At 36.5% G+C, this 13,228-nt stretch overlaps 1 protein-coding gene and 1 non-coding gene across 6 annotated transcripts in view; one reads left to right on the top strand and one right to left on the bottom strand.

Moving 5' to 3' along the window:
• Positions 1-13,228, bottom strand: part of ARFIP1 (ADP ribosylation factor interacting protein 1) — a 130,000-nt gene that overhangs the window by 31,250 nt on the left and 85,522 nt on the right. For all 5 annotated transcript variants that reach the window (XM_047092036.1, XM_047092033.1, XM_047092035.1 and 2 more), the window contains one exon: positions 5,392-5,549. In XM_047092036.1, the coding sequence (XP_046947992.1) occupies positions 5,392-5,549 (158 nt within the window). The remainder of the gene's footprint in view (positions 1-5,391; positions 5,550-13,228) is intronic.
• On the top strand, positions 7,208-7,354 carry LOC124521354 (U4 spliceosomal RNA). The gene has a single exon (XR_006964455.1). It is a non-coding gene; the product is annotated as a U4 spliceosomal RNA (small nuclear RNA).

Raw genomic sequence — 13,228 nt, 5'->3', positions numbered from 1 at the left:
CTCTACTGAAGAACAATGTGACCTCTGATTTAGTCAAAATCAGCATTACAAAGCTTATGCCGTAGAACTAAAGCTCTTTATTCAAGTATCCAGAGTACAATCTATATCTCCTATTCTGGCAATTAAGAATATTTTAAACAACATAAACTATATCACATATGTGACTTGAGAAAGAACACATCGGTCCCTCGTACTGAGTAATTTATTTTTATCTTATACTGAATTTAACAAACTTGAACTTTCAGGGCCAAGAGAATCATTCATTCATTCACTGGCACATTCAACAAATATTAAGTGAGCACCTTCTATGTTCCTGGCACTGTACCAGAAACCAGAGCTCTAAAGATGAATAGATAAAAGTTTATCTTCAAGAAGCTTGCAGTTTAGAAGGAGAGAAGCTCTTAAACAGCTATAACAAAATGAGACAATGGTAACTGCCATGAGGGAGGGAGAATAAGGCAGGGTGGAAATCAAGAGGAAGAGTTGCCTAATTAGGTATCTCAGAACAGAATTAAAACACCACAATTAAATTTTAAAGGATGGTGAAAGCTTCCAAGGTGGACTGGGGCAGGGAAATAGAGCAATCCAGGAAGAGAACAGTACGTACAAAAGCAAAGAATTGTAAGATACCATGATACATTTGGGAAGTAATTCACTATGTTAGAACCTGAAGTTGGAACATGATAATGGAAGGAATTAAAGTCAGACAGGTAGGCAGGACTGCCATTATGCAGGGCCTATAGACAATGTCAAACGGAATCAGATTTAATCCAGTAGGTCAAGTAGTGATGGGAAGCCACTTAGGAACTCTGATCTAGAAAGTAACATGTTCTATCTATTCAGAGTAGAAGGATGGCTCTAGTGGTAAAAAATGGAGGATGGACTGGAGGAGATTAAGAAACAGAAAGAAGAAACCAAATAGAAGACCATGGGCAAAAGACAAATGAGTCACTGAATCAGGACAATGGCAGTGGGGCTAAAAAGGGGAGACAGATATTAACAATTTAGGAAGCAAGACTGACTTAGTAATGATAACAAATTAAATTCCATGGGTTTCTAGCCAAACTGAAACCACTCTGATCTTTGCTGGCTCTAATGTCTTGAATTAGATGTTTTTACCTTTCTGCTCTAGTTTTTCATCTATAAAGGAGAATAACAATCTCCACAAAATAATCATGTAAAGTACTTAGGATACCTGGTAATAACTAATATCTTTAGAGTGCTTATTATTATGGCCAAATTAGAAGGGAGCTAGCCAGAAGCAAATATACTAAAAACAATAAAAAATGAAAGAAAAAAACAATGAAAGAACAAAAATAGTGATACATGGTGATTTAATGTGAAGACAAATATCCTTCATTAGTCTTAGAGAACATTTCTAAACAATAAGATTAATTTCAACATATTCAAGGTTACAATACTGACCTTATATCCCTTAATTTTTACATCCAGAGTTTGTAGATGGTATCAAAGTAAAACTTTCCGTAAGAGCTTCTCTAACAGTGCTCATTACCAATAAGAGAAGCACACTAAATTTTCAAAATGCAACTCTTCACTTCAAGGGTGCCAGTCTGAACTGAATCCATATCAATATAGTTAGTGATAGTTGGTTACTCTATGGCTTATGTAAAACTTCTAGAGAACAGGTGTTGACATCTGAAAAGTCCTGACCACAAATGACTCCCTTGTTGGTGCTGCTATGGAGAAGTGCTGAATGGGCTGTTATAAGATTTTCTATACATGAAGCACCAGAGGGCTAGGAAATACTTGTACACAATGCATAATAGGGAGCATTAAAAGGCCACCCGGACATTTGCCTAAATTGCCACTTTTTGTGCTGATCAAATAGCTGACCCTTGGCCCTAAAAGTCAGTAAATTCTGGTTTTGACAGAGAAGAAAATTCAGCTACTGAGAAACTTTTAATCTGGGATCCTTTTTTAATGTTATCCCTCTGGGGGCGCCTGGGTGGCGCACTCGGTTAAGCGTCCGACTTCAGCCAGGTCACGATCTCGCGGTCCGTGAGTTCGAGCCCCGCGTCAGGCTCTGGGCTCATGGCTCAGAGCCTGGAGCCTGTTTCCGATTCTGTGTCTCCCTCTCTCTCTGCCCCTCCCCCGTTCATGCTCTGTCTCTCTCTGTCCCAAAAATAAATAAACGTTGAAAAAAAAAAAAAATTTAATGTTATCCCTCTGTAGGCAGAGGTTGTCTAAAGGTTTCCTGATAAGCACATATAACCTGATTTATAACTCTGTTCAGAAGTTTCAAATAAACCTATATAATGGATAGATTGAGATCTTTTATCACATTGTACTTTAAACATCAGATATCTCAATATAAGATGTGAAAATTATTATTATTTTTAAAGATTTTATTTTTAAGTAATCTCTACAGCCAACATGGGGCTCAAACTCACAACCCTGAGATCCAGAGCTGCAGCTCCACCAACTGAGCCAGCCAGGCGCCTTATATTTTTTAAAATAGATATGAAAATGTGAGATAAATCCAGTTCAAATTTGAGGCTGAATGATCAAAAGTAAAAGGTAGAAAGCTAATGGGCTCTCATTTTGGCTTTGAAATTGGCTCCAAATGAGCAAACCTTTTAATCTCCAGAGGCTTTTCTCCTCTACAAATTAAACAAAAAATGATCTGTGTGCTGTTCAGTGCCTTATCTAATGAATTTGTCTTTCTCTAATACAGGTAAATATTAAGAAAAAAAAATTTTTTAAGTAAGCTATATGTCCAAGGTGAGGCTTGAACTCATGATCCCAAGATCAAGAGTTGCATGCTCTACCAACTGAGTCAGCCAGGCACCCCATTATATGGGTTAATTAATTTATATTTAAAATTTTATTTTATTTTAGCGAGAGAGAGAGCGCAAGCGCGCAGGAGTTGTGGAGAGGGGTGGGGGGGAGAGAGAGAGAGAGAGAGAGAGAGGGAGAGAATGAATCTCAAGCAGGCTCCACACTCAGCATGGAGCAATGTGGGGTTCGATCCCATAAGCCTGGGATCATGACCCGAGCCGAAATCAAGAGTTGGACACTCAACCAACTGAGCCACCCAGGCACTCCTATTTTTCTGTTAAGGTTTATTTATTTTGAGAAAGAGAGAGAGAGAGCACACACATGGATGTAGAGAGAGAGGGAGAGAGAGAATACCGAGCAGGGTCCTGTCTGTCAGCACAGAGCCTAACGCGGGGCTCCATCTCACGAACCGCAAGATCATGACCTGAGCCCAAATCAAGAGTCAGATGCTTAACTGACTGAGCCACACAGGCTCCCCTGGGTTAGTATTTTTAAAAGCATCTTAGAAATAAAGGCTGAAGAGAAAGATTTTACATGCTTAAAATAAAACATATTTTAAAACATACTAAACAAAAATATATTTTAGGCACTAAAAACGTATTTCAGGATAGGTGGACAATTACAAAGTACAGAAACAGAAACTAGATTCCTGTAGTTCTTTACTGGGAGCTGATAGTGGGTAATTTTGGAATAAGAGAATTTTTATCTTCAAAACCCACAAATATTGGGGCGCCTGGGTGGCGCAGTCGGTTAAGCGTCCGACTTCAGCCAGGTCGCGATCTCGCGGTCCGTGAGTTCGAGCCCCGCGTCCGGCTCTGGGCTGATGGCTCGGAGCCTGGGGCCTGTTTCCGATTCTGTGTCTCCCTCTCTCTCTGCCCCTCCCCCGTTCATGCTCTGTCTCTCTCTGTCCCAAAAATAAAAAATAAAAAAAAAAACAAACCCACAAATATTAAAACAATCTGAAACAAAAGAAAATAAGAATGCTTAAAATAATTAAAGAGATAAAAGGAAGATTCACTATAAACAAATTAGGGCATTATTCCAAGGAACAGATTTGGAAAAGAACCAAATAAAATTTATAAAAATAAAATAATATACATAATATTCCTTTGAAAAATATAGACAATGTCCACAAAAAGATTTAAATGGAGACTGGAGAACCAATTACTAAGAGTGTTATTGAAGGGATTCCTATTGAAGGGTATCTTACTGAGAAATTCCTTCAGTGTTACTGATAGACTCCTTCAGTTTATTTTTTTCCACCTTCTGATTTTAATACTGTGTTAATAAATAGTTCAAACGATAAGGAAAAGTAAAAAACCAAGTCTAAAACCTAAATAAGGCACACAACCCCATCTCTACCCTTCTACCAAACACCCGCAGCTATTTATCTTGACTTTCATTTCCAAGTCATTAAGAGTCACGTTAATACTAAACCTAAAATTACAAACACAGAATAAGACAGAAGCATCTGTTCTTGTGAAAAGATTAAAAGTTAACTTCCCAAGGGTTTTGGACTTTTACTTATGTAAGGCATAAGGAAACATATACTTCAGAATAAGCACTCAAAGACTAGAGAGATGACTTTAGTTTTCATGGCCATTTGTCATGTCATATTAGGGCAAGGGGCCAAATACTTCTAAAAGGTATAGTTTGCACTTATTTTCAGCGATGCTATAAAAAGTTTAACAGAAAATAAGGATTTCAAGTATTTAGAGGAAAAAAAAAACCTCAAAGGAAATCAGAATGAATGGGAGAAAAACTGGGCTGGAAATCAAAAGTTAAAAAATGCTATCACTGATCTGCTACTTTTTAGATTTTTGTAAGTATTTATTAAAATGTACTTAGGTTACCTAACAGGGGAGTTATGAGATAGAGGAATAATGAGTGTATGTGTGTGTATAAAATGTATGAAAACACTGCATTCAAACAGCTCTGAAAATAAGTAAAAGGTAAAATACGAAAGAGTTCGAAGCTGGTCATAGCCTAGATAAACGGAAGACCAAGCAGTTGGTATGCAAAACACAAACAAAATCACGAAAGCAGGTATGAGCTTGTACACTGAAGAGAAAGTGAAACTACGTCTGCTGTTGCACTGCTCCTACTGGGAAGCAGCAGTAAGAAGGCTGAAAAGATAGGCTTAGGCCAGACTGTGGAGAGCATCTAGTATCTACCTGGTAGAACACAAGGCCCTTGTCCTCTTCTAAGGAAGCTGGAGCTGGGAGATCCTCCACCTCCCTATTCTCTAGCAGGCAGGGTTGGGCACATGACCAAGGTTCAATCAGACACTCTCTAGGCAATGAAGCAAAGTATTCAGGGGCCTTTTGGAAATGACGTATGGTAGTGGTGGCAACATCAAGTACCAGAGGTACCCAGCATCGAGGTCCTAATTAGATTCTTCTGAGGCATTACCTTGACTTTGGTTCCTGCTTGTTTCTAGAATCTGTTCTCCTGCCTTTCTATTAGTTCTATCAGCTATCCTATAACCTTCTACTGCATTCTTTTTCTGGGTTGACTTCTATCACATGCAATCTAAGACCTTAAATGAATTATGTACCATCTGCAGAGAATATAATGAAAATTTACACCTACCTCGCACTTTCATATTGTTTCACAGTCATTAATGTATCTTCAATTGTTTTATTCACCAAAGTGTTCACACTGGCAATAAAAAAATTAATGGCTCCAAGAAGAGTCTCTCCGTTTTTTGCCAGTAGCTTCTGGGTATCTGCATTATAGCCAAATTCTTCCTAAAACAAAAAAGTCACCTTAACTTACCCACTAATAAGTTAGTGAATGTGACAAAAAAAATCTCAAACATATCACTAATGGGAAAATATTTGATTTAAAATACTTAGCTATAGAAGTTTTTTCTTTTATTTTTTTAATGTTTATTTATTTATATATTTTGAGGAGGGGGATGGGGTACAAAGAGAGAGAGAGAGAGAGAGAGAGAGAGACAGAGGGAGAGACAGAGAGACAGAGAGACAGAGAGAGAGAGAGAGAGAGAGAGAATCCCAAGCAGGCTCTGCACTGACACTGCAGACATAGGGCTTAATTACATGAACTGTGAGATCATGACCTGAGCCGAAATCAAGAGTCAGATGTTTGACTGACTGAAGCCCACCCAGGCGCCCCAGAAGTTTTTTCATTTAATGTTTAAATAAACGGAAATCTAAATCACAGCTAGCTAGCTATATAGTTACCAAAAAAGTTTAATAAACCAAAATTGCCATCAGCTCAGATGTATAGCTAAAATTAAATGATTTTGAAAGTTAAACTACTTGAAATAGAAAGAATAGTTTCATTTCCATGTTTTGTTTCTACTATACTATAAGCACAGCTGTTAAAAAGAAAAATATAGCAGATTATTAATCAAAGAAAACTATAACTTTCACAACCAAATTAGGTTAACAATTGACTAAAACTTTCAGCCATAAGACAGATTGCAATTTTTGTGTTTTGACATAATCTCCTCAGTCTATAAATATTAACAATGTACGTTTCTTTGTAAACTCAGTGACTGGTTGACTCCCAAGCTCAGGTCTACGTAGGTGCACGGCTGGGGAAGGATCACTCAACACCAGTTTGAGCACATTCTCTCTGAATAAACTGAGTCTTGGCTTAGAAAATATTACATATAACTCCTTCAGATATGGCAAGTTGTAACTCTAATTTTCAAACTTGGACTGGTTTTCCAGTCCAAGTTTGATTAATTAACCTATTATGAGGACACATCTGATCAAATAAAAACTTTGGTCATATCTTCAGAGTTCTGAAGTTATGAAACACTTTTTAATTTCAGCTGAAAAAACATATAACATTAAATTAAATATTAGAAAATGCAAGTTTAATGTTAGTGCTACAGATATAATTCAATTTCTAGGTGATAAAATATTCAATACTAATAAATAGCAAGAAAGTAAGATTATCTTTATTGTGCTAAAAGCATTTTCCATTTAAGAGACATCCATGTAACTGTTTACTCTGGAATCAGTCTTCAAGATTTTATAAACCTTGATTTGTAAATATTGGCAGATACAGGATTACATAAAGGGAGTATCAATTAATGTATATAAAAACGAAAATGAAAGGCAGGACAGCTGAAGCTTTTTGGCATCAAGTATTTACAAGCTAAGTTATATACTGAAGACTATATGTTACTGGAAGTATGAGCGCCTGGGTGGCTCAGTCAGTTAAGCGTCTGACTCTCGATTTCACATCAGGTCATGATCTCGTGGTCATGAGATCAAGCATGAGCCCCACATCAGGCTGGGTGTGAAGCCTGCTTAAGATTCTATCTCTCCTCTCCATCTGCCCTTCCCCTGCTCACTCTCTTGCTCTCTCTGTCCAAAACAAACAAGCAAACAAAAATGCTACTAGAAGTAGAATAATACAAGAGAAAACAAGCTTTGTGCAGTGGCAGTATTGTAGCCAATGAGGTTTATCCGAGGAGCTATTGTTGCTAACACAAGAGAAAACATTTTTACAACTTTTAGAAAAAGTTCACATAACATACTACAAGTACTTATAATCTTTGGCATTCATTAAGAGACACAAGGTAAAATTAAAAATTCTATAAATAAGAGGAAGAAAAATACGAAGTTAAACTGGTATTAATACCATGGTTCATAAAAAATAAGAAAGCCTTTTCTACTCATTGTATAACAAAGTATATATGATTAAAACATACCCCTGTAACACTGTTCATATCTAAAACTTCTCAACATCCACAATTTTACATTATTAACACTGAAAATGCCACAGGTCCTAACTTAACCAGAGAGATCTATACAACCTAGAAGACTACTCTTTTACTAAAAACAAACAAATAAAAAAAACCCCAGAGTGTACTAAGGCGAAACAGCAGCAGAGTGAAAAGTTGTAAAGCAGAATTTGGAATACTGTATTTACAATAACAAAACAGGCCTAAATTCAAAGCAGATAGGAAGAGTAAACTGCCACTGTTCTGTTTCACAAATATAAATCCCACCTGTAATTCTGTGAATATAAAACTTAAGGTTTTAATGTATAATTTGAACACTAGCTAGAATAAAAGGGCTTTTTTTATAGTAAGGTACAAGAGACATAGTAATAAAAAGATATACAACTGGGACACCAGAAAGAAATGAATATATTATGTATATGCATTATAAAGAAACACATAAATTAAGTATGCTCTTTTATAATTAAGTATGCTTTTTTGGCACTGAAAATAAGTAAAACACGATTTGATTCATAAACTTCCTTTAGTTGATAAGTTGTCTCAGTATTTCTGGTTGGGCAGGGACATTTTATACATTGTACACTGCCTTCACAATTACAAATAAACTATACATAAAGTAATCAAAGGGTGTATGCATTAAGAACAGGGCCCTGGTTCTAATCTGCTACTGAACAGCGAAGGCCAATACAATTCCTTAATCTCAATATTTGTTTGCTTTATACAGAGAAAGAATAAAGTTTCAAAACATTTCAATTTTTTTTCTCTTTAGCAGCTCCTACATCATTTACAACATTTACCAGATGTAAATGACCACTATTTCCCATTAAACTTATACATTAGGACCAAATAATAGAAATGGCCACTGGATCTAAAACCTCCAATTTTAGTACTATAAATTATTACCTACTTAATAACAAGTGGGTTCATTTAAACCATGCAAAGCAATAAAAAATTAGTCTCACAGATACTAACTGATAATTGACAATATTATGGACTGTGTGAAATCCCCTAATCTTGAAGTGTATGTTACTTTCTAAACTGAGAAAAAACAATTTAATGAGGTGCCATGGTGGAACACAACTGGGAGTCAGAGGCACATAAATGGTAAAAATCGAGTCTGGGAATTCAGTTTGGGATTTCCTACCCTGATTCTGCTGACTGGATTTGTCTCTTTTATGAATAACTCAAATTCTTTTTGTGTCAATTTCTTAGTAATAAAATGAAGATAATTCCCTTACAAGTTTGATAGTAAGTGTAATAAGAGAACCTTCATAAAGTTTCTGACAGATGACAGGCATTCAATAAAGTTCCATCTCCTGTCCCCCTCAGATCTGTTTTCTCTACTGTTGGATACTGGTTGTTTCTCCAGAAAATGAAAGAACTGAACTGATCTTTAAAATCTTCCTTCCCAAATGTCACAATCCCCAAACAGCCATCATAACCATCATACTTTCTTCCGTGCCACTACGTGCGATGCCTGTGCTAAGTATTGTCAATGAATCTCCTGTCCTAAGGCAGAAGGAAGTGAACACCAGCTCTTCATCACTGAACTCTATAAACTGTTTTTCAAGAACAATCCATTGGCAAAGAAGAGAGTTATTTTGCTGCCTTGCATAATTGATCCTGATTACCAAAAGAAAGAAAACTGGATTGATAAGGAAGAGGTTGCCTGGAATATAGGCAACCTCTTAGGGCATCTCTTAGCACTACCAGGCCCTGTGACTAATGTCAATGGAAACTACAACAACCCATTTCAGTCAGGACTACCAATGACTTGGACCCTTCAGGAATGAAGGTCTGGGTCATCCCACCAGGCAAAGAACCATGAAAGGCTGAGGTGCTAGAGCCAATGTAATATGGAATGGGTAGTGGAAGAAGCTAAGACCTTGTAACAACTTCTACAACTGAGGACTATAACTGTTCTATTTTGTTGTTAATATGTGTGTGTATATAAAGCAAATAACTTTGTTTTCTTCCCTCTCTTATCCCCTTAGCATACAACATAAGATATATTATTAATTTTACATCGTAGAACTTAACTTACAGGACATCAAGGAAAAAAGTGAATGTCACTCAAGAACTTTGCATCCTCTTCTGGGGAATAGGTTACTGAGTCTTTGATAGTATGCAGGATAGTCCTATCACGTTAGGTGAAAGTAAGACTTTGTTACCGTCTTTATTTGGAGATTAAGTATGGCTTACTGATGATGGTTCATTTTATGTGTCAACTTGATTAAAATGTCCGGTTATTTGGTCAAATACCAGTCTAGATGCTGCTATGAAGATACAGATTTTGGGGGTGCCTGGCTGGCTCAGTTGGAACAATGTACAACTCTGATCTTGAGATTGTGAGTTCAAGCCCCATGTTGGGTGTAGAGATTACTTAAAGATAAAAATCTTAGAATAACAAGATACAGATTTTGTTGATGTGATTAACATTTACAATAATAAACATTCCAGATATGATTTAAAGTTGACTTTCAAGAGATTATTCTCCATAATATGAATGGATTTCATTTAATCAGTTCTTCCAAGCAAAAAGGTTGAGGCTTCCTGGAGGAGAATTCTGCCTTAAGATTGTGACATTAGAAATCTGGCCTGAGTTTCTACACTACTGACCTACCTTTAGGATTTCAGACTTGCCAAGTCCCACAACTGGGTGAGCCAATGCCTTAAAATAAATGTATGTGTGCTGGTGTGTGTGTGTGTGTGTGTACAGTGTGTGTTATGTACACATCTCCTATTGGTTTTCTCTGGAAAATCCCGATACAAAAATATCCACCCTGTAAATACTGACTCCAAATTTCATAGTCTCTAATAGGTTCTAGTTTACCATTATTTGTATATTTATAAACACCAGTTAGAATGTTCAATCCAATAAATTTTCTATTTCTTACATTATTTCCTTCAAATCACTTCTGCATACACACTGGACTTTAGCATTTGTTCACTAACAAATCATATCAAGTATGTTTTGGAGTATAAGCATCATAAAAGAAGAATATAGTATGTCTTTTTAGCAAAATAGGATAGTCCAAATTCTTGTTTAAAAATGCTGCATGATGGTGTCATGCCTATTAAACTACTAACTAGATAAAACTACCTGTGATGATTAATTTTACATGTCAACTTGGCTGGGCTATGATGTCCAGATGTTTGGTCAAGTATTATTCTGGATGTTTCAGTGAAGGTGTTTTTTGAATGAGAGTAATATTTAAATTGGTGGAGTGCAAAAGCAGTAAAGCAGACTGTCCTCTGCAATGTGGGTGGGTCTCGTCCAATCACCTGACCTCCCTAGAGGAAAAAGGAATTCTGCTAACAGACTGCCTTCGGACTCAAACTGCAACTCACATTCCTTGAGTCTCCAGTCTGCCAGCCTACCCTACAGGTTTTAGATGTACCAACGCTCCATAGTGCTGTGAACCAATCTCTTAAAATACATCTTTCTACATATCTACATATCCTATTGGTTCTGTTTGTGTAGAGAACTGGACTAATATAGTACCGCATTTCCTTTTTGTCCTTAAAAACTCATTGGCTCTTGAATTTAAGAGAACTCATCTAGTATCTCATCATCAGAAGACTCATAAACTGAGATTTCACTTGTTATTATCTATTTTGTCATCACCGTTGAGTATCTTTGCTGCTGTCTCTTTGCAGTCATCTTCTGATTTGTCTAGTAATTGTGAAATATCTTCCTCTGGTAGTATCTTCTCTTTGCCATTATGGGAAAAAAAGGAAAAATTCTACATTTTCAACTATGTTGCATAAACATTAAAAAAAAACTGCAGAAACAGTTTCTTCAGATTTCATTTTGGAAACACAAATACTTATCTCTCTATTTCACTTTTTCTAGGCAATGCTATCATTCTTTTATTTTCTTATCATCTTGGTAATTTTTAACATGGTTGGAAATAACTGATGAGTAATGATGAAATAATTCCTAAGATGATGAAATAGCAAAATGTTTTAAGTAGCAAAATATGATCATTAAGATCCCATTCTGTGTCTTTGATTTCCAATGGACCCGTATGGTAGTTGTAAGATAAAAAGTTGTATTCTGTTAAAAAAAAAAAAAAAAGGAATAAGTACATTTTCTCACTGGACTAAAACTCATAAAATATCAATCCCTGCAAAGGGTTAGAAATGTTCAAATAAGAAATTCAAAAATTAGAGGCACCTCAGTGGCTTAACTGATTTAAGCATCCGATTCTTGATCTCAGCTCAGGTCTTGATCTCAGGGTCAAGTTCAGGCCCCTCACTGGGCTCTGCACTGGGCATGAAGCCTACTTTAAAAAAAAACCAAGAAACTCGGGGCGCCTGGGTGGCTCAGTCAGTTGAGTGTTCGACTTTGGCTCAGGTCATCATCTTGCAGTTCCTGAGTTCGAGTCCCGCGTCAGGCTCTGTGTTGACAGCTCAGAGTCTGGAGCCTGCTTCTGATTCTGTGTCTCCCTCTCTCTCTCTGCCCCTCTCCTGCTCACGCTGTCTCTGTCTCTCAAAGATGAATAAACGTTAAAAAAAAAAACTCAAAAATTCAAACTGGGTCCAATGGACGTGAATACTGAGGATTAACCTCTCAGTTCTATAAAAACAACAAAAACAAAAGGATCTGACATCTAGAAAAGATATCAAAGGTACCTACTACTAGCTAAGACAGAGCATTAAATGAGCTAATACATAGATAAACCACTTAGAACAGTATTCGGCACATAGTAAACTCCTAATCCATGTTAACTACTATAATTAACAGGGTCTACTGAATGTAGCATTACTGAGAACACTGAGAACACTGTTGCAGCACTTCTGCAGATCCTATACCCTGGCTACCTCCTTCCACACTGTGGGGGTTTTTCTCTAGATCACAGACCCTCTAAATACTCTACTTAAAAGGGATAGCCAAAAGGTCACTGAGAAACATAGACAGGCCTGGTAGCTCCTTCCCGTGCACATGCATAGGTGAGCTCCACCCAGAGGTGCCCCCTCCTGGCCTCACTGTCTGTACATGACCTTGGCTACTAAACAAAACAAAATAAATACGTGTGTGTCCGTATGTATAAAATACAAATAAATTCTATATATAAAATACAATTTTCAGCTCTACGTCTTATTTGTTTTGTGATCTTATAAAAATTACCTAACCTCTCTTGGCTTCAGTTTCCTCATCTATAAAATGGGGATAACATTTCTTGCAGTCTTGCTACATAAATTATATGATATAATGGCTATAAAGCACCCAGATCATTACAGTGAAATTGTGGACACCCAATAATTGCAGCTGTTATGATTAATCAGCTTCCCAAATATTAGATTAGCTCTTTTTGTCTATCTAATGACTCAGAATTGAATCTCAGTATTCTTCGCTATTATGATATATATTGCCATGTCTAGCCAAACTTTCTTTTCCAAGACTGTAGATATTATCAAATACCTTAATGCTCTAAATTATCTAACTCTTCAAGTTAGATGTCTGTAGGAAAGGGATTTTGCACCTTTTGGCTCCAGGTGAGGAAAAAAAAAAAAGACATCAAAGAAAACACTTCATATATCTTAAGAAATTCTTAGGAATTCTTTGCTGAATGCTTATAGGGATATATACAGAAAAATGATTTCATAATTATTCTAAAATTCTTAATTTCTAAAATTCACAATTCCTATTAATGAGTCAGTAAAAGTATATTATGAATCCAGTCAAGCACGTTACTA

Source organism: Lynx rufus, unplaced genomic scaffold (genome assembly GCF_022079265.1).
Source record: "Lynx rufus isolate CCGP_SWC_20201006 ecotype Redwood Valley unplaced genomic scaffold, mLynRuf1.p SCAF_3, whole genome shotgun sequence".
NCBI classification, from domain to species: Eukaryota; Metazoa; Chordata; class Mammalia; order Carnivora; family Felidae; genus Lynx; species Lynx rufus.
This window is presented reverse-complemented; position numbering and strand designations above follow the sequence as displayed.